This window comes from Callorhinus ursinus, unplaced genomic scaffold (assembly GCF_003265705.2).
Source record: "Callorhinus ursinus isolate GAN/ISIS: 27379988/994484 unplaced genomic scaffold, GSC_fseal_2.0 scaffold60, whole genome shotgun sequence".
In the NCBI taxonomy this organism is placed as follows: domain Eukaryota; kingdom Metazoa; phylum Chordata; class Mammalia; order Carnivora; family Otariidae; genus Callorhinus; species Callorhinus ursinus.
Window position 1 is genome coordinate 3796377 of NW_027397122.1, and position 25515 is coordinate 3821891.

Sequence of the window (25515 nt, forward strand, 5' to 3'; positions counted from 1 at the left end):
AAAATTAATATTAAAGTTCTAGTTAGTGTTTTAGAACGGCATGGGGGTTGTAACTTATTCCTCCTTACTGCTCTTGATGCCGTCTTTACATTTTTATCATTTTAAACACACGCATTTCAGAGAGGGCTGCATGGGAGGTGAGGCCCCTGCTGAGTTTGCTTTGCCCGTGGGCGGGTGATCGTGTCTGGGGGAAGGGACAGGTGAGGTGGAATCTGGAGCTGTGTGGGGAATGGGGAGGTGAGGCTGGGTCCCGCAAGCCCGGGCAGTTCTTTTTTTTTTTTTTTTTTAATATTTTATTTATTTATTTGACAGAGAGAGACACAGCGAGAGAGGGAACACAAGCCGGGGGGAGTGGGAGAGGGAGAAGCAGGCTTCCTGCTGAGCAGGGAGCCCGATGCGGGGCTTGATCCCAGGACCCCGGGATCACGACCTGAGCCGAAGGCAGACGCTTAATGACTGAGCCACCCAGGCGCCGCTCGGACAGTTCTTTCAAGGAGGTTGGCTGTAAGGGAGAGCAAAGCGGCAGAAGCCCAAGAGGATAAGGCGTCTGCAGAGGGTATTTAAATGGACCATACTCCAGCATCTTGGCTTGCAGTGGGAGCGATCCGGTACAGAGAGAAATCTGGGGATTGGGGGCAGGAGCACAGAATTGCTGGAACAACCTGAGTAGCCGGCAGGGCCCTCAGGAGCAACCTCCTACCCTCTTGAGCTAGATGAAGGCGGCTTCCTAGGGACCCAGGTAGGCTGACAGAGAGATTGCAGCACATGAGAAATTGCTTTTCCTCTGACTTACTTCCTCAAGAATGGATGAGCAAGGTCATAAGAGAAGAGAGAGTGGTGGGGAAGGAAGTGGGATCTGGGAGATGCCAAAGGATGTGAAATGATCCCTTGGAGGGTGGCCAGCGAATCCCCCAGGAAAACAGAGCCCAGGGCTCCCTGGAGGTGCGTGGTCCTCAACTCCGAGTTCATTCTCCCTGGTCATGTGCTTTCCTCCAGTCCCTGCCCGTTTCTCCAATGCGGGGAGGGCACAGGGCCAGGTGCCTGCAGGGGAGGCCAGGAGCTGGGTGGGAGGGCCAGCGATGGGGGTGGGCGGGGAATGCCCTCCAGGGCCCTGGAGTGGCTGACTGCAGCCTCCGTGGATCAGAGGACATCACCTGGAGATTTGGTTTTGTTTTGGTTTTAATTGCAAAGGTTTCTGGCACCATTCCCTTCCCACGCCCTCTCATTCAGGAATGGGAAGGAACATAAGCGTGGTGGTGCACCCTGGAGCCTGAGTCTCAGAACGCAGAAGCCAGAAGCAGCACCCAATCATCGGGGACATTGGCTGTGTTGCAACGCAGAGTCCAGGGGCATAGAGCAAAAGGCAAAGGACCTGCACTTGCAGGCATCAGAGCAGCTTGCTCCTGGGATGCAGGTGTCCTGGCCCCTCCGGCTCTGCTCTTCTCTTCCCCCACACCTGGCCTCCGCATCTGTGCTTCTCCCTGCTCCCCGACTCTGGAGACCTGGGTTTTTAGCTGCCTCATCTCCTGCACTTTGACTCTATCTCTCAGCTAATTCTTTGGCTTCAAAACTCCATTTTCAAAAGGTTCACATGATTAGGCTTGTTCTCTCCAGAAACCAGCTTCCAGAACATGCTCCTGGCTCCGCGGGTGGCTCCTGGGGTCAGACTCCGCACTGCCTGGGCTGACTTTGCCTGAGCACCTTTCATTCTTTGGGACAGCAGACATCAGCTTACTTTCTTCTGTCCTGTAAAATAAAAGAATAAAAAAAAAAGGAACTTTTAGATTCATCCTGAAAGGCAGCATGTATCCCCAAGGTTACAGCCAGCTCCAGAACAAAAATACATTGCAAACGCCTGGTTCAGCGTGAGACGTTCCACGGGTCATGGATCCAGCAAAGATGCCCAGGCTGTTTTGGTGGGTCTGTAACCCTGAATCACCATTAGGGTCCCTAAGGAGGACCTTCCAGCTTCTCTGCAGCAGGATACAGATATTATCCCATTCACCTTTGTCTCTCCTTGCTTACTGCAGGTCCTGGAACAGGATGGGCAACTGTGGCACATTTCTGTTGAACAAAATGAGAAGATGCCAGAAAAGAGTCCGTCCAGGTAGCATCTGAGTGCGTGGCCAGGCAACACAGCTCTATCAGCTCCAAAAAGGGCAGTCAGCCTGGGCACCTCGGGCAGCCTCATCCAGGAGAAAAACCTGGAAAAAGCGTGTGAAGGCATACCAGTGCAGGGACCGAGATGTCCAGAAGAGACAGTGGTGATGACGAATTGAGTCCCATGAGTCAGAGCTGAAATATTTTCTCCCGAGTGTACTCTTGCTTTATTGGGTCCTCTCAGTCTTGGATAGGACAGTCACAGGACAGAGCCAATGGCCAGTGGGTTGATGTCACTGCGTGGCTATGGGCCTCTCTCTTTGCTCTTAGCAGAGATACGAACAGTTCTGGAAGCTCGCTTCTGGAGAGAACAAGCCTAGTCTGTAAGCAGAGGCTTCGGCCTCTCTCTCCCCAGGCATCTGTGGGACCATTAAAGCCAACTCACAGTTGGAAAAGAAAACCTCAGGCCCCAAAATGGTGTCACTTAGGTCAAGGACCCAAGTCAGGAAGCCAAGAATGAAGACCTAACCCAACCACGGTTTCCACCCCCAGGAATGCAACGTTTAACCAGCCTACATGGAATTTCCAGGTCAATACTAGGCAATGTAATGAGACACCCCTTCTGCTCCCCTCAGGAAGGCAACCTTGCCTAAGCAATGCATTCCTTGCTGAAAAATGTCTTTCTTCTTCTCTTGTAATGCCCTCTCGCTGCCTTTAAAAACCTCTCTTTTGTGGAGCTCACTGGAGCTCACTTCTCCTTGCTAGGTGGGATGCTGCCAGATTCATGAATCATTTAATAAAGCCAATTATATCTTCAGATTTTTCAACTTTACTCAGTTGAATTTTGTTTTTTGGCAGTTGTCAGCCTGGTGCTCCCCAAAGCTGGCTCCCTCCCCCACATACCCCAGGTTCTTAGCTCCCATTCTCTGGAGCCACGAAGGATGGACCCTCCATAGGACCGAACAAGAGATCTTAGAGGCCACAGTGAGTATCCTACAGAAAAGCGTGTGTGCCCCTCACCCTGTGGCTGAAGCCCTTGGTATCTCTCCTCCATAAAATACTTTCCCTGAGTCCCCATGGATACCCCTGAGATGTCAGCAGTGATCGATGTGCCCTTGTAATTCAGAATTTTAATTCTGCTCTCTCCAGACCTGACGGCTTCCAACAGCGTCTTCTCCCATCTCCTGGTGTGTCTTGATCAAGTTGAGCAAATTCACTTAAGTTCCTAATTTGCTCAGTGTTCTATATTTAAATCAGGACTGGATGTTTGACTTTTACTTGCCTTTTCTGCATTAATTGAGATGATCATATGGTTTTTACTTTTTATTTTATTGACATGGTGAAACAAAACACACAATTAAATTTTGAACGTTAAAGCAACTTCTCATTCCTAAGATAAATCCACTTGGTCACTATTTCATCACATTACATTAAAAAAAAAAGTATTATTGAATTCAATTTGCTAAAGTTTTGCTAAGACTTTTTACAGCTATGCTCATGAAGGGCATCGGTTATCCTTTTTTTAAATCCTCTTAAAATATTTTTCTCTGGTTGTGGCCTCAGTGAATGAGCTGGGGAACATTTCCTCCTCTTCCACTTTGTGGAGGAGTTTCTGTAGAGTTATTAATTCTTCTTTCAGTGTTTGTGAACCTCACCAGTGAAACCATCTGGGCCTGGAATTTTCTTTGTAAGAAGGCTTTTGTTTACAAATTCAAAGCCATTAACAGATTCTGGGAATTGTAGGCGATTTCTTTCTGAATGTGCTTTGGCAGTTTGTGTCTTTCATGAAATTTGTCCACTTTATCTAAGCTGTCAATTCTATTAGGAAAACGTCCATGATGTTTTTATTTCTTAATATCTGTAGAATCTAGTGGTGTGACCTCTCTCATTCCAGGTGGCCCTAATTTCTGTCTTTTCTCTTGGTTTTCCTGATTAGCCTGTCTAGAGGTTTGCCAGTCTTACTGATCTCGAAGAGCCGATGTTTGATTTCATTGATTTTTCTCTGAAGTTTGGCTGCATTCTATTTTATTTATTTCCTCTCTGCTCTTTATTATTTCATCTGCTTAGTTTGGATTTACTTTGCATTCCTTGTTCCAGTTTCTTAAAGTGGAAACTGAAGTCACCTCATGGAAATCTTGCTTCTTTCCTAATACAGTTCTTTACTGTTTTCTGTCCTCAGGCTGACCTACCAGCTTCCGACAGAATTTATACGTGTGTTTTCATTCTCATTCAAATCAAAACATTTTCTAATATCCGTTTTGACTTCTTATTTTACCTCTGGCTTATTTAATGTGTGGCATTTATTTTCCAAATATTTGGGGTTTTCCAGATACTGACTTTGTCGCTGGTTTCTAATTTACTTCTGTTGTGGTCACAGAACACACTTTGCATGATTTGAATCCTTTTGTGTTTTTTGAGATCTGAATCCTTTTATGTTTTATGGTCCAGAATTTTTTTTTTTTTTTTTTTTTTTTTTGCCTTGAAGACTATCTCCTGTCCACTTGGAAAGAACATCCATCCATCCTGCTGTCATTGGGGTAGAGTGTTCTCCTTGACTTGTGGTTAGAAGAACAATAAACTCCAAGGTAGGTGGAGGAAAGGCAGTAAGGAAATTTTCAACTTCAGCATGTTCCTCTCCTGGGTTCAAAATTGCCAGTCTATCTGTGTTGTATATGCCCTACAGATATGTTTGGTATAGTCCGCACAGTGCTTTAAAGCGTCTAAGTAATTTCAACATTTAAAAATCGGATTGGGGGGTGCCTGGGTGGCTCAGTCAGTTGAGCTCTCGACTCCTGGTTTCCGCTCAGGTCATGATCTCAGGGTTGTGAGATCGAGCCCCATGTAGGGCTCCACGCTAAGCACAGAGTCTGCTTGAGATTCTCTTTCCCTCTCCCTCTGCTCCTCCCCCACTCACATGCACTCTCCTCATAAATGAATGAATGAATGAATGAATGAATGAATATTGGATTGGAGTCCCTGCCAGGTTTCTAGCTCCTGGGACCTAAGTAATCTCAACCCCACGTGACAGGGCTAGGCATATCCAATCCTACTGAAAATCCTGAGGGCAAAGTGGAGGCCAGATTTAGGAAGGGCCCTGAGTGTTACACACAGTGCTTAGATTTGACTTTTTTCAGGCAATGGGAGCCAGTGAAGAATCGTCCGGGAGAGTGATGTCGATAGGTAGCTTGGGGCAGGACTCACGTCCAGTCAGGTCATTCTAAGGCAGTCTGAACATTATAGGAGCTAGAAGAAGCCATTGGAGGCTGGCACTGTGGTCCAGGTGAGAAATTATGAGTGTTTGAAGCATTGGTCTGAGTGTCACGAAACTGCTGGGTCATTTTCTGGCCCCACTGAAGGAAGAGGGAGGCGTGTTGTGCCTACTTCCTCTTAGGCATTAAGCACGTCTGTCAGGCTAAACTAGGTTGGTTCAAATGGCCTCTGGGGGTTTTCCTTGGCCCTGAAAACATCATTCCTCTGTTTATTCTCATCCGCTAGAGCTGCTAAGTGACCAAAACAATGAAGAGGGAATAGAGATTGAAGTCCAAAACTGGGGGCTGACTACTGTACACTTGCAACTCACAGGACCGAGAAACAATCGCGGACCAGCTCCTCAAGTTTCTGGAATCGACTCCTTATCACTTGGGAGTTTAGGCTTTTCCCATTTATTTGATCTCTCTTCCACCTAGAGTAACTACAGTGAAATATGCCAGTACTTGTAACCATGTCGTCTGAGATGACAAACATTTGAGCGTGCCAGTTTTCTGTGTGTGTCTTGGTAGTGGTTCTGAGCCTGGAAATCTTATGGTCTCCACGGCCAGAGCACCCACAGACACTTTGCTTTGTTCCTAGTCCCTTGCAGCCTAGAGCACAGAGAGGCCATCTCTCTCTACGTGGGAGATGCACCTCCACTCCTCCTGGTTCTAGAGCTCAGGATATTGCCTGGGGACCTTTCCCTGTATTCGCTTAAAACTCTTTAAAGAGATTATACTTTGGAAAAGGGAAATCCATCCCTTACTCTTTCCTCAACTCAACTGCATGCACTCTTGTGCAATACACACACTCTCATACACATAGGCACACACACACATACACACATGCATACACACACAGGCAAACATGTGTGCATGCACACACATACATATACGAAACACACACATACACGTGCCTCTACACACATGCACACGCACATCAGTACATGCATGCAAAAGCATATCCATAAACACATGTATACACATATACACAAATGCACATACATGGACACACACACACACACACACAGATTCCCTGCAAATAACCGGGGCAACCCACAAGACTCGACTCTCCATTGACAGGAAGAGAAGCCCTGAGTTTTTCCTCTTCTGCCTCATCTACTGATTTATACTTGCAGGCTAGTTATCCTCAGCCGACCTCTTGCCCCGAAGATGATGTCACACAACGAAATGGAAAGATAGGACAACCCATCGGTCCTGCTCAGTCCTTCCTTACCCATCCATGGGCAAGATGTGCGTGTGTCAGGAAGTGAACTATGAAAACAGCAGAGTTCGTTTTGTGCAGCTTCCATGGCTCTGCTATGAAGGAAACGTGCACATACGTATGAGCCACGGAATACACGTGTGTCACATACAAGCCACGGAATGCCCGCATGTCGTATGGATGAGCTCTCACACAAATTAAATTCCACTCCCACTTAAAACTGACATTACACAATATAAAGCTAGTGTTAATAGTCATGCTGACGGTTTAGCATTTTTGGTTTTTCTTTACTTAGGATGACCGGAACTGACATGTAAAAACACTGTGGCAAGTTGAAAGACAGGTGATGGAAAAAAATAAAAAGGGAAAGCTTTCTATTTTAGTACCTCTAGCTGCATCTTCACCCACCCTGACCTCCACTCGGCTTTCGAGCCAAAGGCCTGCCTTGTCATTTCCCCTGGACTTCACGCTGCTGGGCCCTGGGAGCCTGAGGACGGTCTCTGGTGGAAGTGAAGGAAGAAGAGGCTGACATGAGGCAGGGGGACGCGTCCTGTCGCTGCCAATCCCCAGCAGGAGACAGATGCTAATGGAGCAGGCTGCCGCAGTCCCATTCCGCTGCCTCTCCCTCTTAGTCGCTGGGGTCTTGCCACCACTTCCGGGCAGCTCTTCAGCCCCCACCCTGCCCTGCTCGGTCCCTAGATGAGAATGGCTGAGTTTTGCATCCGCCCTGGACTAGTGTTGGGACAGTAGGTCATGCTGCTCCGTGTGGCCTCGTGTGTCAGGGCCACCTGCCCCACCTGCAAGTTTTGCTGTTTCCTCCTCTTCAGAGAGGGGGTGGCTGCCACAAAGGCCAGGTGGAAGCCCAGCCACCCAGAATCACACCCCCCTCATTCTTCCCAGGGTCACTTGGTGCTTTCATGAGTTGTGAAAATACGGGACAAACAGGTCCCTTTGGCCCCAGGGGGTGACCTTGTGAGAGTGATTGTTCTCTGTGTGACTTCAACCCATCGTTTTGCCCTGGTTGAAGCATCGCTGGAGATGGGGCCCCTGTTCTAGAGTCCAGGAATCCATCCTCTCCCCCAGAGTCCTGGAGTCTGATATATGCCGGGCAGATGCCTGGAAGGTTACCAGGAAGTGCAAGCTTCCACTTCTACACAGGTTGGCAGCAACCTATCATACCGTCGACGGGCTCTAGCCCCCACTGAGTAAGATCTGACCTGTTTACCCCACTTACTCTATGGGATTCTTGGATAAGCCACCAGGAGTGGGAGCCTCAAGATGGAGGAGTTGACTCACGGCCAAGGAGGCATGTGATGGTCAAGTGACTAACTGGAAAAACAAAAGTAATATGTACAGAGGTGTAAACATTCCAGAGGCTACATGCATGTGAGACATTTGTTAACTCGGGCAAATTTTTAACCTGGGAGCGTGGGAAGGAGATAATTCTGCACAACTCTGGCCTGTGTTGACACTTGTTCTATCTGAGAACTATCTCCATGCTTGGTTTTTCATTCAATCAGTGAAAGAAAAGAAAAAATGGGATTGCAATATGGAACACAATAGGCCTGCAGCATTCAAGGCTAAGATTCCAGTCTGCTTTTTCACTTTAAGAAAATGCGCAAGTCCCTGGCAAGGAGAAAAGTGATGTTCTTCTGCTGGGCACAGGAGAGAGGTGCACCAGGAAATCCTTGTCTGGGCAGTGGCATCTCAATTCAGCCATGACCCTTCTGACTCAGTAGGCAATATGCAGCAGCTCTTGGGGAAAGTTACCTATGTTTCTGTTCTTGGTGAGCGAAAAGTTTCCAGGTAAATAGTGAACCCTTGTCATAAAGACATGCATGAAAGCAGAGGCCTCCCTTCTGAGATATCTTTCTAGAGAAAGCCAGAAGCTTATACCAATATCTCTGTCATTATGAATCAGCAGATTCTCAAAAAACACTCCTGGAGAATATGTTTGTTATAGACCTGGGGTTTCCTAGGCTACAATAGCCTGGAAACAAGAATAATACACAACTAGGCATATGTGAGATATATACACATATGTAATAAAATACTATGCAGCTTTAAGAAAAGGACACAATCCTGCCATTTGGGACAACATGGATGGACCTAGACGGTATGATGCTAAGTGAAATAAATCAGACTGAGAAAGACAAATACCACATGATTTCACTTATATGTGGAATCTAAAAAAATGAATAAACAAACAAGAAGCAGAATCAGAAATACAAATTACAGAAAACAAAGTGATGATTGTGGGGGGAGGAGATCGGCAAAGTGGGTGAGGGGAAGTGGAAGACGCAGGCCTCCAGGTATGGAATGAATAAGTCACAGGAATAAAAGGCACAGCTTAAGGAATATAGTTAATGATACTGTAACAGTGACATATGGTGACAGATGTTAGCTACAATTGTGGTGAACATAGCATCATGTACAAACTTGGTGAATCACTACGTCATACACCTGAAACTAGTGTGACGTTGTGTGTCAACCATACCCAAATAATAATAATAAAAAAAAAATAATGCTCAACTAGCACCCAACATCAGATCACCTAAACATTTAGGGCAAATAGTAATAGAACTAAAAAGAGAAATAAACAGCAATACAATACTGCTGGGGACTTTAAAACCCCACTCTCGGCAATGGATAGCTCATCCACACAGAGAATCAAAAAGTAAAATGTAGGGGGCCTGGGTGGCTCAGTTGGTTAAGCGACTGCCTTCGGCTCAGGTCATGATCCTGGAGTCCCGGGATCGAGTCCCGCATTGGGCTCCCTGCTCAGCGGGGAGTCTGCTTCTCCCTCTGACCCTCTTCCCTCTCATGCTCTCTATCTCTCATTCTCTCTCTCTCTCAAATAAATAAATAAAATCTTTTAAAAAAAGTAAAAGCTAGATTTAAACAACACTGTAGACCAAATGGACATAACAGGCATAAACGAAATATTCCATTCAACGGCTACAGAACTCATATTCTTCTCAAGTACACATGGAGCGTTCTCCAAGATGGACCACATGTTAGGCCACAAAACCAGTCTCAACAAATTCAAGAAGATAGAAATTGTATCAGATATCTTCTCTGACCCCAATGGAAATGGAAGTATAAATTCATAACAGAAGGATAGCTAGAAGATTCACAAATACATGGAAATTAAGCACATTCCTAAAGAACCAATGGATCAAAGGCTAAAGCAAAAGTGAAAATGAAAAAAGGATCTTGAGAAAAACGGCAGTGGAAACACAATATACCAAAACTTCTAGGATGTAGCAAAAGAAGTGCTAACAGGGAAGTTTATCATGATAAATGCACACATCAAGGAAAATGAGAGATCTCAAGCAAACAGCTTCACTTTATACCACAAGGAACTAGGGGGAAAAAAAAAGCAAACTACGCCCAAAATTAGTGGGAGAAAGGGAAATAATACAGATTAGAGCAGAGGAAAACAAAAAAGAGAAAAGGAAAACAACTGAAAAGACTAATAAAACCAAGAGTTGATCTTTTGAAAAGATAAGCAAAATTGACAAAACTTTAGCTAGACGCACCAAAAAAAAAAAAAAAGGAAAGATATAGACAGGACTCAAAGTTATAAATGAAAGAAGAGACATTACAATTGACACCACAGAAATACATAAGATCATAAGAGTCTGCCTTGAACAATTCTGCACCAGCAAATTGGACAACCGATGAAAAATGGATCCATTCCTAGAAACACCCAACCTAAGGAGACTGAGTCATGAGGAAATAGAAAATCTAAACAGAACAATAATGAGTAAGGAGATGGAATCAATAAGAAAAGACTAGACCAGACAGCTTCACTGGTGAATTCTACCAAACATTAAAAGAATTAACTCCAGTCCTTCTCAAACTCCTCCAAAAAGATCGAAGTAGAATGAATGCTCCCAAACTCACGTTATGAAGCCAACACTTCCCCAATAGCAAAGCCAGGTAAGAACACCACAGGAGAAGAAAACTGCAGGCCAGTATGCCTATGAATATAGATGCAAAAATTCTCAACTGAAAACTAGCAAAGTAAATTCACTAGCACATTAAAAGGATCATACACCATGACCAGGTAGGATTTACTTCTGGGATGCAAGGATGGTTCAACATCTGCAAATCAATAAGTGTGATATCTCACAGTGATAGGATGAAGGGTTAAAATCACATGATCTTTTCAATAGCTGCAAAAAGGGCATCTGACAAAACCCAACATCCGTTCCTGATTAAAAACTCTCAACAAAGTGAACAGAGGAAACTCTGGCCGTGTAGGGCAAGCCGACAGGTAATGTCATCCTCAGTAGTGAAAGATGAAAGCATTTCTTCTACAATCAGGAGCAAGAGAAGGGTGCTCACCCTCACCACTCCTTTTCAACATAGTACTGGAATTCTAGGAAGAAATTAGTAAAAAAAAAAAAAAAAAGTGGGGCACCTGGCTGGCTCACTTGGTAAAGTGTGTGACTCTTGATCTCAGGGTTGGAGTTCAAGCCCCATGTTGGGTGTACAGATTACTTAAAAATAAAAATTAAATTAAAAAAATTAAAAAAGAAACAAAGGGTATCCAAATCAGAAAGGATGAAGTAAAATCGTCTTTGTTTGCAGATGGCATGATCTTATATGCAGAAAATTCTAAAGATTCCACCAAAAAACTGTTAGAACTACTGAACATATTCAATAAAGTGGCGGGATACAAAGTCAACCTACAAAAACAAGTTGTGTTTCAATACACGAACAACAAAACATCTGGACAAGACACAAAGAAGACAATCCCATTTATAAGAGCATCAAAAACAATAAAAAACTTATGAATAAATTTAAGTAAGGAGGTGAAAGATATCTACACTGAAAGCAATAAGACACTGATGTAAAAAACTCAAGGACACAAATGGAAAGCTTTCCTGTGTGCATGGTTTGGAAGAAACAATATCATTAAAATGTTTATACTACCCAAAGTAATCTACAGATACTTATCAGTATTCCAATAGCATTTTTTACAGAAATAAAAAAAAAAATAATCCTAAAATTTGTATGGAACCACAAAAGACCCCAGATGCCAAAGCCAGCCTGAGAAAGAAGAACAAAACTAGAGTTATCATGCTTCCTGACTTCAAACTACACCACAAACCAATGGTAATCAAAACAGTATGGTATTGGCACAATTACAGACATGAAGATCAATAGAACGGAATCAGGAGCTCAGAAATAAACCCATGCATATACAGTCAACTGATATTTGTCAAGGGAGCCAAGAATACTCAATGGAGAAAAGATAGTCTCTCTAATAAATGGTGCTGGGAAAACTGGATATTTACATATAAAAGAATGAAACTGGACCCCTATCTTACACCAATCACAAAAATTAACTTGAAAAGAAGTAAAAACTTGAATGTGAGACCTGGACCATAGAACTCCTAGAATAAAACATTGGGAAAAGCTCCTTGACATTGGGCTTGACAGTGACACCAAAAGCACGACAACAGAAGCAAAAATAAACAAAGTGGGACTACATCAAACTAAAAAGCTTCTGAATAACAAAAGAAACCATCAACAAAATGAAAAGGCAACCTGCAGAACAGGAGAAGATATTTGCAAACCACATACCTGTTTGATAAGGGGTTAATACATAAACACATAAGAAACTCATAAGACTCAATTGCAAACAAACACACACACAAACAGAAACCAAATAACCCAATTTCTAAATGGACAAAGGACTTGAATAGACATTTTTTTCAAAGGTGATATTTAAATAGCCCACGGGTACAAGAAAAAGTTGCTCAGCATCACTCATCATCAGGGAAATGCAAATCAAAGCCACAATGAGCTATCACCTCGCACCTGTCAGGATGGCTAGTATCAAAAAGATAGGAGATAATATGCGTTGGCGAGGATGTGGAGCAAAAAGACCCCTTGTGCACTGTTGGTGGGAATGCAAACTGTACAGCCACTCCGGAAAACAGTTTGGAGGGTTCTCAAAAAGTTAAAAATAGAACCACCATATGATCCAGCAATTCCTCTTCCGTATATATTTAAAGGAAATTAAATTAGCATCTTGGAGAGATAACTGCCCCATGTTCACTGCAGCATTACTTACAAGAGCCAAGACATGGAATTGACACCTAAGTGTCAATTAATGGATGAATGGGTAAAGAAAATGCGATATACATGTAGAGATATAGGTTTGCAATGGAATGTTATTCAGCCATAAAAAAGAAGGCAATCCTGCCATGTGATACAGGATGGATGGACCTTCAGGGCGTTATGCTGAGTGAAATAAGTCCGACAAAGACAAATGCTGTGTGTTGTCACTTACATGTGGAATCTAAAAAAAACCAAGCTCATAGATACAGAACAGACTGGTGGTTGCCAGATGCTGGGTGGGGTGGGGGATGGGCAGCAAAATGGGTGAAGGTGGTCAGAAGGGAACACATTTCCAGTTCTAAGATGAGTAAGTCCTGGGGATGTAACGTACAGAATGGTACCTACAGTTAACAGTACTGGACTGTATATTTGAAAATCCCTGAGGGGCGCCTGGATTGCTCAGTCGGTTGAGCGTCTAACTCTTGATTTTGACTCAGTTCATGGTCTCAGAGTCCTGAGGTCTAGTCCCATGACAGGCTCCATGCTGGGCATGGAGTCTGCTTGAGATTCTCCCTCTCCCTCCCCCTCTCCCTGCCCCAGCTGGTGCTCTCGCTCTTTCTCTAAAAAAAGAAAGGAAAATCCCTGAGAGTAGATCTCGAAAGTTTGCAGCACAAAACAAAACAGTTCTAACTCTGTGAGGTGACCAGTGTGTTAATTAACACTGGGGTGATCATTTCACCACATAGACACATACGAAATCATATGTTGTGCACCTTAAATATACAATGCTATTCGTCAATCCTACCTCAATAAAGTGGGAAAATAACAAAATAAGTAATGCCCAAAGACAGTAACAAATGAGAATGTTCCTGCCTCTATTCCTTTACCCTTCAGAAACTCCCAGCCGCTGACAGCTCTGGGAGTCTCCCAAGGGTGTTCTTACACTGCATAGATTAGTACTCTTACACGCCCGGTGGCACCCCCGAGCCCCTCCTGCGTCTCTCTGTCCCTCGCCGCTGCTGTTAACATAGCTCACTTCTAACTACCATATCTGCCATCAGTTGCCCTTGATGCTAGCTCCTTCCTTCACTGTCCACAAAGCACTGTGGCTCGGGGGCCACTGCTTTTTGGACCTGCCAGAACCAAAAGAATCCACAGAGGTCTAGACCCAGTGACAATCTGGAGAGTGACACTGCATGAGGCTAAAAGCCCCCAGCCCTGCTGATAACAAAACCCTTGTTTCCTTGAGCTATTCCTCCACCCTTTACAACGAGCTCCTTCCGGGCAGTGTCTCAGCTCTTCCTGAGATGTGACCCCCTGGCAGATTACTGTTCTGTCCACACCCCACATGCCCGGACTGGCCTGATGCCTAAGATAAACACAGAATAGGTGTCGGCTGAGAGCCCTCCTAAATACTAAAAGTTTGGGAGTATAAGAACACAGAACCCTGTTTCTTCCTCTTTTTTCTCTTTGGGAAATATGGCCCATAAGCTCGCTAAAAAGATGGGATTATCACTTTGGAAGGGAGGCACAACAAGCCACCAGTATTCAAACCTATAAATCAGAAACTTGGAAATATCATTACATCTCATCGGCTGGATCCCCCACCCCACCCCGCTCTTGAACTATGTTAGAGAACAGAGTTTTAGCACGCAGGGCAGTACGAAAGGTAATGTGCCGTGCTGCTAATTCCAGCTTGGGTTTTTGGAATAACATCAGAATTGAAGGAAACTGAACAACCATGAAAAGATATGGTCATACGTTCTGAATCTTGAGCTGACCCCCAAACCAGGCAAGTTCTCGAAGGCAAAATCATTTATAAAGGCAGTGCCTTCACTGCCAACAGCCCAGGTCAGAAAATCCTATTTGGTCAAAAGTCCGAGGATGCAAGTTCTGAAGGGCTCATATTTCCAGAAAACACTGAGAGGAATCCTAAACCCAGTTGCATAATCCTTGTGTGGGTTGACAGTGTAGGTGCAAAGTTACATAAATTCACAGGCTCAACGTCTCAGCAGAAAGGCGAAGAGAGAGTTCCTCTTCACAGCACATGATGGGAAAGCACAGCTCTTAGTGTGAGCTCGGCAGGAGAAAAATTGTGACAGCTGGTGGCTAAAATCAAGGCTTCCTGACAGAGTAGCAGGAGAGCCAGACCTACACATTCTCTCCATTCGCTGTTTGGCAGTGAGCGCGGCACACATTTGCTGACAAATCCTAAGTGCCGGAACTGTCTCTGTGTTGAATGGTTCACGGGAGAAACGGGTGCTGGGCACAGATGAAAGCAATTGTGTTTGTATAATGGCCAAGAATATAAGGTCCCGGGTAATGTCTGGGCACAAATCCTTGCTCTGTGTAATCTTGGGCGATTTAATCTCCCCAACTCTTAGTTTTTCCATTGCTAAAATGGGGACAATAGAACCTATCTTTCGAGTTGCTTTAAACATCAAATGATTAGGGTTGTTAAGAGTTCAACATAGTGCTCGGCATCTAGTATTTGTCCTTGAATGTTAACAGTATAGTTACTGATTTAGCCAACACCTATTGTCTGTCAAGTACACAAAGTTGGTTATTATGATTCTTATGGAAGAGAGAGAAAGAAAAAAAGACGGATATTTTCTGGTATGCCGGAGGGTGATCCAAAGAAAGGAGCCAGGGATGGGGATGGGGGCTGATTTAGCCCACAGACTTGTGATTTTGAGACCCAACATATGAAACCTTTCCCGGAGGTGCCAGCCGGGAACAGCCCAGAACCTACCACCCCATACCTGGTTCTGGCATGGTCCTATTTCCTCTCTCTGAGTTCCTAACCTGGTTCCTTCACTGCCACAGAACTCTAGGTTTGGAGGCAGCAGGGTCCTGATAGCCCTCCGTCCAGCCCCCGACAACAGTTTCAGAATTCCTGGGAATCCAAAGCCGTCCTCTGCATTTCCTCCGAGGGTGCTAATGTCTGACACCACTGTGTGGGTTCTGTCCCTTGGATTAATGTCTGATGGGTATTCAAATGGAATTAGCCCAGACAAGGAGCAAGAGGTGAAGCTATAACCATTTATTTTTTAAGAGGTCCTAATCAAAGAGTAAGGTACATGGTGAGAGGGCTGGAGTCTGAGGATAAGCTATCCCTAGTTCCCAAATTTTTCTGTGCTTAACCCTATCCGTAAGTTACCGCTTTGGAAAAAGCATAGTGTAATAATCATCAAAAGGATTGATTCTTTAAAATACATAAGACACCTAGGAGGAAGCAATGGCTTCTTAGATATGACATGAAAGTATAAGCAACTTATGAGAAAATAGATGAGTTGAGCTTCCTCAAAGGTAAGAAATTTTGTGCTTCAAAACACACCATTAAGAGTGTGAAAGAGTAGCAATATGGGAGAAAATATTTGCAAATTATATATATGATAAGGGGGCCTATGCACAAAATACATAAAGAACTCTCAACTCAAAAATATACAGACCAGGGGCACCTGGGTGGCTCAGTCAGTTAAGCATCTGACTTCCGATTTCCCCTCAGGTCATGATCTCAGGGTCATGAGATCAAGCCTGCATCAGGCTCCACCCTCAGTGGTGAGCCTGCTTGAGATTCTCTCTCCCTCTCTCTCTGCCCCTCTCCTCCTTCAGGTAAGTGCTCTCTCTCTCTCTCTCTCTCTCTCTCTCTCTCTCAAATAAATAAAGAAAGAAAATCGTAAGCATGTGAAAGAACAACTCACAGTATGGGAAAAAAATATTTGCAAAATCATATATATGATAAAGGACTTGTGCACAGTATACATAAAGAACTCTCAACTCAAAAATATAAAGATGAAGGACCTAGTTTCTAAAATGGGCAAAAGACTTGAATCACATTTCTCCAAAGAAGGGACACAAAAAGTCATGAAGCACATGAAAAGTTGGTCGGCGTCATTAGTCATCCGGGAAATGCAAACCCAAACCACACTGAGATACCACTTCACAACCCTCAGGATGTCTGTAATCAAAGACATGCAATAACAATTGTTGGCAATGATGTGGGGAAATGTCAGTGGGGTGGAAAATGATACAACCACTTTGGAGAGGTAGTGTGGCAGTTCTCGAGGGGTGAGACATGAAATTAGCCTATGACCCAGCAATTCCACTTTAGATACACACAAAAGGGAAATCAAAATATACATCCACACAAAAACTTCCGTATGAATGCTCATAGCAGTATTATTCATAATAGACAAAAAGTGGACATTGTTGAAATGTTCATCAGTTGATGACTATAAACAAATTGTGGCCCATCCATGGAATATTACTTGGCCATAAAAAAGAATGAAATATGGGGTGCCTGGGTGGCTCAGTTGGTTGAGTGTCTGCCTTCGGCTCAGGTCATGATCTCAGGGTCCTGGGATCAAGTCCCACATTGGGCTCTCTGCTCAGCGGGGAGTATGCTTCTCCCCCTGCCTCTGCCCCTCCCCCTGCTTGTGCTCTCTCTCTCTCTCTCTCTCAGATAAATAAATAAAATCTTTAAAAAGAAAAGGGAACGAAGTCCTGGCATATGCTCTAACATGGATGGACCTTGAAAACCTTATGCTAAGTCCAAGAAACCACATTATTGTATGATCACATTTATGTTAAACGTCTGGACTAGGGGAACTCAGAAAGAGTAGAGGTTGCTAGAGGGTAGAGTGAGGGAGGAAAAAGGAGAGAATGCTAATCGATGTAAGGTTTATTTTGGGGGGGGTGATAAAAATGTTCGGAAATTAAGTAGTGGTGATGGTTGCGCAAATCTGTGTTTAGCCACAGAATTACAAAACCACGGAACTGTATACTTGAAAGAGGTAAATTTTATGGAATTTGAAATATATCTCAATAAAAAATAAAGGACGCTACGTAAATGTTTCTTTGAGTGTCAGGTAAGGATCTCAGGTAAAATTAGTCCTCTTTAAACCACTTAGCATTCTAAAAAAAAAAAAAAAGATATTAAATTCTCACCCAAAGCAAACTCGAGAATGTAACGGGGAGGGAGTGAGCTCTGGTGTCTCTTCTTGATCTTGTAAGGACGGCAGTCCTACAGAATTAGGCCCTCCTCCTTGTGACCTCACTGAACCTTAATTACCTGGCAAAGGCCCTATTTCCAAGTACTAGTCCCACGGAGGGTCCGGGCTTCAGCCTTTGTACAATTCAGTCCATGGTACATTCGAAATAACCATCCACTTTGGGATTCAAATTGTATTGATCATACAGTACACTTTCTTCCTTTTTAAAGGTACTTAAATTGTATAGTCAGGTCCAGCAAAACCTGGCTCTGGCCCCGACTATTCCTTATACAGAGGAGGGCATGAAAGCTGTTTAGGAAGAAGTGCTCTGCTCTCAGTCACTCTGTGGCTGAGTGGGCCTGCCGCTACACAGAGCGGGGCCCCTTGGTCAGCAGCCTCCACATTGCTGGGAGCCTGTTTCGGAAATGCCAGACCCACTGTGCCAGAATCTGTCTTTTAACAAGATCACAGGAGCATCTTGCGCATATTCAAGTTTAGGAAGCCCTGCGGTGGGCGAGGCTGCCTCCACCAGTGGGCAGATTTCCTGTGAATTCTTCCTTGCCTTCCCATAGGGGAAGCTGGAGTGACCCTTGGCGTGGCCCAGGTACCCCGCCTCAGTGCAAGGGGGGCTGAGTGCACAAGGGATGTGGAGCATGGACAGGTTGTTTCTGCCCCAGGTGGGCCCACAGAGAGGAAAGGTGAGGTCTGGGAGGGGAGGCAGCAGCCAAGGAGGGGCCTGGGCTCAGAGCAAGGGAAGATGTCCCTAAAAGGCACTCACCCTGGTTCCTGCTCCTCGGGTCCAGAGCTGCCAGCAGGGTAGTCCAGAGCCACAGCCAGGGCTGGCCAGGGACCAACATGGTGCCCTGGGACACAGAGCAGGCTCAGCCATGCTCTGTGCACGAAAGGGGCAAAGGTTCAGCTTTCAGGCAGTGAGTGCATGGGAAGGCAAGACCCATGTCACCACAACAGTGTGCTTGAGCCAGGCAGCCTGTCTCTGACCTGGTGTTCCTGATGGGAACCGGAAAGCGGCTGACCTGGAAACATTTATATCACAAAAAAACTGGCAAGTGCTACCAATCGAGGCTTTTTTTTTTTAAGAGTCATTTTATTTTATTTTTTTATTTTTTATTGTTACGTTAATCACCATTTTAAGAGTCATTTTAAAACATTTGTCACGCCACTAATAAAAAGTTACATTTTAAGGACCAAAAAAAAAAGATCACTAAAATTCGAACCTGGTGTGTTCCATCTCTTTCGACAAAACATCCCCCTTCCTCATATAGCATTTGTCTAAAACCTTGAGATCCAGAATATTAAGCTTGTCTTTAATATCTACCTCCTGAGCAGTTTCACTTAAAAAAAAATAGAATGATGTGTAAAATAATAAAGAAGATTAATAAGAAAAAAAATTGTCAGCACATTCCTGGATATTTCCAACACCTGAAATAAATAACGTAGAGGTAGTCAGTATCTGAAAAGGTGTTAGTTTTAGTCAAGGGAATTGAAAAGTGTGCAGGGGGAGAAGCAGTAAGAAAATTAATGCCCTTGTCTGGGATTGTGCTGTTCGCTCTAAAAGGTCGGCGGGTACGGCAGCACAGGAGGGTGTCCTCCTCGAGGACTCAGCAACAGTCGAAACAGTCTTGGGGACCGCCCCCAGCCTTCTGCTTCTCAGCCTCTGTCTGGAAGAGCTAAGCCCCTGTCTGTCTTCTGTTTCCCTTCTTGAGCTCCGTCTGCAGGGTGTCTCCACATCACACACAAAGGCTGGCCAATGGTAGGTGCTCCCAAGAATCTGTTGAACTGCTCAATTTTGAAAACGCCTCTACCCTGGTGGATCTACTGGGATCCTCACCAGTAAGGGAATTTGTGTTGCAACATACAGAGAAATTGGTCCCCTGTCTGCCGGCCTCCTGCCTGGGCTCTGCACCGAGCCCCACAGCTGGCCCACAGGATTGCCAGGTCCAGCCTATTCCGACTCTCCGCTGAAGGCCTTGGGAGCTCAGCCCTGCTCCAGTGGTAAGTCTGACTCCGTTCTCTGCCTCATTGTGACATCTCTTCCCAGACCCCACCTTCCACCCCATTCCTGACCAGTGGTGCCTGTTGGGTTTTAAGGTTGGAGAGGCCTGGTGGCCTTCAGGAACTGGTGGTTGAGACTTGAGACCCTTCTAGGCCTTCATCCCTGGAGAGCACCTCGAACCTCAGCCCGGAGGTGGGATACTGCCTCCTTCTCATCATTTACCTTCGACATGAACTGTCTTGCCGAGAAACTCTTCACCAGCTCCGGTTCCAGTTTTAGCGGCCACCTCCCACCAGGAGCCTCCTCCTACCTTTGCCAGGCCCTCAGGTTCCGGGTGATCTGTGAGCTGGATTTCCTGCTGGGGTCCTCAGCTGGCTCCAGGCCCACCATCCCTGGTCCACTTCTGGGCTCTGGTCCTGCTCAGGTTGTCCTTTCCCACGTGGCGTCCAGAGCAAAGGGGGGCTCCTGATCCTGGGAAGGATCCTCTGACCCAGAAACCTAGAGGTAGAAGGAGTAGTAGTTGAATTCACTCATTCAGTGCACTCTCTGTTTATGGAGCACTAACCCCACCTGCTTGGCACTGTTCCAGAGGCTGGGGGGCTTCTCCCAAGAATAAAAGAGGCAAAAGGCCCAATACTCAGTGAGATCACATTTTGGGGAAGAGACGACAAGAACAAAGTCAAACTGTATACTGAAGATGATACGCCCTTACCTATTTACATTCCATTTACATGTAATGTACACGCCCAAATTTATTTGTATATTTATATAAATGTAAGCAAAATTTATACATATGTTCATAAGCAACATTTTATTTATAAATGTAAACAAACATAAGCAAACACATGGGAGGCTTTCCAAGGGAGGTTTCCCTTCTGTGCAGGGAGCAGGGAGCAGGGAGCAGGAGGGAAACTCCTGTGGAGAGCATCCCAGGCAGAGTCCTGCGGTGGGAAAGTGCTCAGGCATTTGGAGAACAGCCCAGAGGCCGAGCTGCACTGCCGCTGAGCTCCAAAGCCACGTGCAAAGGAAGGAACAGGGTTCTGGGTGGGCCCACCAGCGGAGAAGCCGAAGGCCTTGTGGGTCATGGCAAAGACTGCATTCTCTAGACTGGTCTCCCTTTGTTAAGGAGAAAGCAGAGGCCCAGGGGGAGAAAGGCTCAGGCAGGCCTGGGGATACCTCATCCAAGCATAAGACAGGAATGGAGCAGGGCTCCACCGCACATCATTCTGCAGGCTCACCTATTCTGCGTCTTTTCCACCTGTTACTCTAGTGGTTGGAATCACGTGAAAGTTTCAGTTTTGGAGGTCAGACTTTCACACTAATCCAAATCTCTTTTGTTGCTTTGTGTGGGTTAGGAGGAGCGTGGGAGTGAAGCTGGGGTAGATCAGGGACCTGGAGCTGACTCGCCCTGGGCCCAGAGTGGGCTGCCTCTGCCAGGCATTTTTGCCTGCTGCCTGCACTGGAATCCCCCGCGGGGGCCCCACAACCACAGCGCCCCGCAGACCCAGCTTGGCAAACTGGAGCATGCTCCCAACGCGAACTCCTGGAAGCACTGCTGGGCCCTGCTCCAGCCCCTATTGTTTCTGATTCCATGGGCCTGGCAGGGGCCCCGAATCTGCATTTCTAACACGTTCCCAGGTGCTGCTGGTCAGGGACCCACTTTGAGACCCACCGCCCTAGATTGCTGTTACACAGAGGAAGGTTCCGTGGGGTGCCAGAGCAGAGCCGGCGACACGGGTCACTCGCTTCTCATTCTCCAACCTCAGTCCTTCCCCGCCGGTCCGCCCATCCAGCCTTCCAGGGCCTCGCCGAGAGCAGGTGGTTCCCCCTCTCGCAACTCCTCCCCGCCCCGGCCCGGCCCGCGCCTCCGGATCCCCCACGCCGCCCAGACAGGGGCGCACTCCCTCGCAGGGTGGAGAAGCCCGGGAGGGGCGCTGCGGCGGGCGGGGTGTCACCCCGGGGCCCAGGTGCCGCCAACCCCGTCCCGGGACGCGCGCGGCGCGCCAGGCGGGTAGCTCCAGAGGCGCGGGCGGGAGGGTGGGCGGGGGCGGCGCTCCGGTGGGCGCGGCGCACCTTGCTCCCCGCGCCCCCGCCCCGCGCCGCGCCAGCCCCTCCCCGCGCGGCCCGCGCCCCCGCCCGCCCGGGACCGTACCAGCCCCTTCCGTCCGCTCGCCCCGCCGCTGTCCTCCGCCGGCCCGCGTGGGAGGACGATGGGTCAGCGCGGAAAAAGTGAATGAGGGCGGCGGCGGCGGCAGCGAGCGCCTGACTCGGCCGGGCCCGAGCACCGCGCGCGCCCCCAGCCCGCCGGCTCCATGGACGCGCCGCGCGCCTCGGCGGCCAAGCCCCCCACCGGGTAAGTGGCGGGGCAGCCGGGCGGCGTGCGGGCCGGGACTCCGCTCGGAAGGGACGCCCGCGCCCGCACCGCGCTCACTCGGGGCAGGGGCACGGGCACTGGGGAGAGCCCGGGGCCGGGGCGCCCCCCTCTCCGGCCCGCGGGTCTGCGCCCGGCCGCGGAAGGGGGTTGTGTACTTTGTGCGCCCGGGTCGTTGCCCAGGTAACAGTGTCAGGCCGAGGCCGAAGCACATTCCGCGCGGGTGTGTTTGTGTGCGCGCGCCCTTTTGGGGGTCCCCGCGGGCGGAGCCCTCACCGAGTCCGAGCCTTTCTCAAACACCTCCGAGTCATCGCCCCGGGGGCCGAGAGGGCGGTGGGAGACCCGACCTCGGACTCCAGTCCCGCCACTGACTTGCTGGGCGTGTGCCCGCGCTGCAGTAGTCAGCGCTCACCCGGCCACGGTATGCCGGACACCGTCCTCTCTTTCCGCGGGCAGGAGGAGCAGGTTCCAGGACCTCGCAGACGCCTGGGTCCGGCGGTAACAGGAGCGCTGTGTGTAGGGCACTGCCCTGTGGGCTTCCCTGACATCTTCTCCCCCTCCCCAGCTTTCTTCTCTGGGGTTCCCCTGTACGGTCTGCAGCGCACGGGCTGGGACCCGACCGGAGGTGGAGACCCCAGCTTCCCAACTAAAGTCCAGGCGTGCATCCTGCCCGCGCGGTTCTGCTGGAGCCCAGACCTGTCCGGGTGTCTGCGGCCATCCCCACACTTTGTGTGTAGGGATCACACGCCATGTTCTGGTTTTACTCGCAGAGTACCTTCCCCGGTAGAAGAAGAGCTATCCTGCCCTTTAACAGGACCCTGAGCTGGAGTCTGAACCGCGCACAGCCCAAGCAGGCCGCGGGGTCGCGCGCAGCCTCTGCGGACGCTTGCGGCGGAGCCCTGCGACCCGAGAACCAGCTCACTGGCCTGGAGCAAATGTGCTATGAGTCTTGCAAATGGAATGAGTGGTTGGGTGGGACCTGCACCTGCTTATCGAGTGGGCCCACTTTCCGCTATGGCAACTGGTCTTGAATGAGGCAGCTTTGGGGACAACTAATCTCTTTTCTTTGCAGTTGTGTCCCACTGACTCACTCTCCCCATGTGCCCATGGGCCGCTGCGTTGCCCAAGTCCGCCTAAGGTTTTCGTACTTGCTTTTTTTTTTTTTTTTATCTATCTCTATAATGCCAGGAAAAAGTGAGCCAGGTTAGCAAATCAAATAATCCTGAAGCTGAGGAATGTTAAAAAGAACTTTTTTTTTTTTTTTTGCAATGCACTTAGTGGTGGTTATGTAATTCCAATTGAACAAACACATTTCCCAAAAAGAAAATAAATGTGAGGAACCCCTTTTTATGGTAATGGGCATCCCAAAATGACAGTATTCAGAATTACCTTTTGATCCCTCGCTTTGGGAGCCTGTTTAATAAGCCAATTTAAGGAGACTGAATCCTTTCCTCACTATCACCTAATATGAAGGAAATGTGAAGGGGAGAGCATTTGAGAGGCCAGCAAAGCTGGATTCAGAGACTATTTGTAAAATCCTTGCAAGGAATCTGATTGTGGGGGTGAAATGGTGAATCCAAAGCCTGGGCACCCTCTCCAGCCCTGGTGCTGGACCAGCGAGAGGCGAATCCACAGCCGTGTTCTTCACACTGCTTCTCCAAGCTCTGGTTGGACTTCACATCTGAGTCTCCCCCACACCCCTGGGGGGAACTAAGGGCTTTTGCTGTGGGTATGATAACAAAACCATGCAGTTGCTACTATCCATACATTTATTTCTGTCCCTCCGATCTGCTTGTTTGAATGTCTTTGTCCAAGAAGTGTAGACATGTTACTTTTTATTACTCCCAATTATTTTATCACCTGTCGTTTGTTTTTTTACATCAAGAGACATCAAGAAAATATCAATGTGCTTATATTTTCTAGATAGGAATTGCATGATTAATAAAACTATTGTGTATTAAAGTTGGAGGAAAGAAATGGTCTTGAGCTTTTGGAATATTTTATATAATTTAGGGGCATTGCTTGCCTACCAGAGAGGATAGATACAGACGTGAAATTTCTGGCTTTGGTACATTATCCGTGGTGGTCAAGTTCTGTTGATTTCTTCTCTGGTCTGCTCCTCGGTGGCTTGGAGAATAAGGCAGTGCTTTGCCATGTGCTCAGGGGAAATTTGTTTTCTGTCTGATAGTGCAAGTTTTGGCTATCAAATCAAACTTGGAACAAGCTACCATTTTCCCACATGATAGCAAACAACTGATGTGATGAACTTGTTGACTGACTCTAACATTCCATCTTGTGTTATGTAGAAATGGGCTGGCCGGGGAACAATGAAATAAGGAGATTTCACATTAGAAAGCAAGGTCTACAGAGGTCTTTCTTGAGGATCACTGAAGGGACAATCTGTTAGTGGACATAGATTGTATATCCCACTAAATTATTCATAAGTAATTATTAGTTATCTTTATTGAGTACACAAGTATACCTTTTTAGTGGGATTGGAATTGTATGTTTTTAATAGTAATTTCATTAAAGCAAGGATTTATGACTAACTTTACTGTCTGGGAAAAGTATTCTTGTAGGAAGGAGGCAAAAACTGACAAGTCGACTCGATGTGACTTCTAAGGAATTTTAGAGCTCAGTTACAGTGTAATAATTGACAGAATATTCTGGAATGCAAGGGAAGACACATTTCCTTTGGGTGAAGTTTTTAAATATATTTAAGTCCGTGTAAGATAAACCTTGAGTTTATCTGTTTACTTTTAGTTTCTCTGTTTGAGTGTTTTTGCGACCCATGCCAGTGGTGGGTGGTAATGGAACACAGGGTTAAACTTCCCTCTGGACTCTGTATGAATGAGACAGAGTGTTTGGGTTTGGCAGGATACTGGTTAATTTTTTTCTACGGAGGAAACACATAGTTCTGTAGAATAGAATAGTCTCCAGTGACACAAAATGTCAAAACCGCCAGAGCATTTGCTCAGTGGCTGCATTCAAGAGCTGTCCTTATATAAAAATCAGGGGACGTTTGTCCAAGTTCGTTAGAATCTGAGCTTCATGAAGACATAGCTGATGTTCATTTCTCTGCATCAATTTGTATGGCTTCAATCAAGTTGTTAGAACAAGAAATGATTTTTTGAAATTAATAGAAGTGGATAATGTGAGCTTCTCCTGTCCTGTCACCACCCAACAAAATATTATAGGAGCTGCTATCTTGACAATGACCATGGGCCGTCACAATGACATCTTCCATTTTAACTCTGACAAGTGTACAAATGTTGCTGAAATATTAACGAGTGTACACCATAATAAGAATAAAGTTTAGGTTTCTAGCCTTTTTTTTTTAAGTTTTCTAGGCTTTTGGCTGACATGTTTACATTCTTTAAAATGATAGTACATCTAACTATGTGTTGTTACATTCAGCTTTTCCTGTTTAACTTAAAAGTTGTTACTTCTGAGCTATAGTTTTGGTTAGCAATACATTTAAGACT

General features: G+C 46.5%; 1 protein-coding gene and 1 long non-coding RNA gene across 6 annotated transcripts in view; one reads left to right on the plus strand and one right to left on the minus strand.

Moving 5' to 3' along the window:
* Positions 1–349: 349 nt before the first annotated feature.
* LOC141371205 (uncharacterized) lies at positions 350–21446 on the minus strand. The gene is made up of 3 exons (XR_012375969.1): positions 21332–21446; positions 19970–20157; positions 350–1746 (listed from the first exon to the last, which is right to left on the minus strand). It is a non-coding gene; the product is annotated as an uncharacterized lncRNA (long non-coding RNA).
* A 428-nt stretch (positions 21447–21874) lies between these two features.
* COBL (cordon-bleu WH2 repeat protein) overlaps positions 21875–25515 on the plus strand; it is a 277479-nt gene continuing 273838 nt past the window's right edge. For all 5 annotated transcript variants that reach the window (XM_073885054.1, XM_073885055.1, XM_073885060.1 and 2 more), the window contains exon 1: positions 21875–22012. In XM_073885054.1, coding sequence (XP_073741155.1) covers positions 21972–22012 — 41 coding nt within the window. In that variant the 5' untranslated portion in view covers positions 21875–21971. The remainder of the gene's footprint in view (positions 22013–25515) is intronic.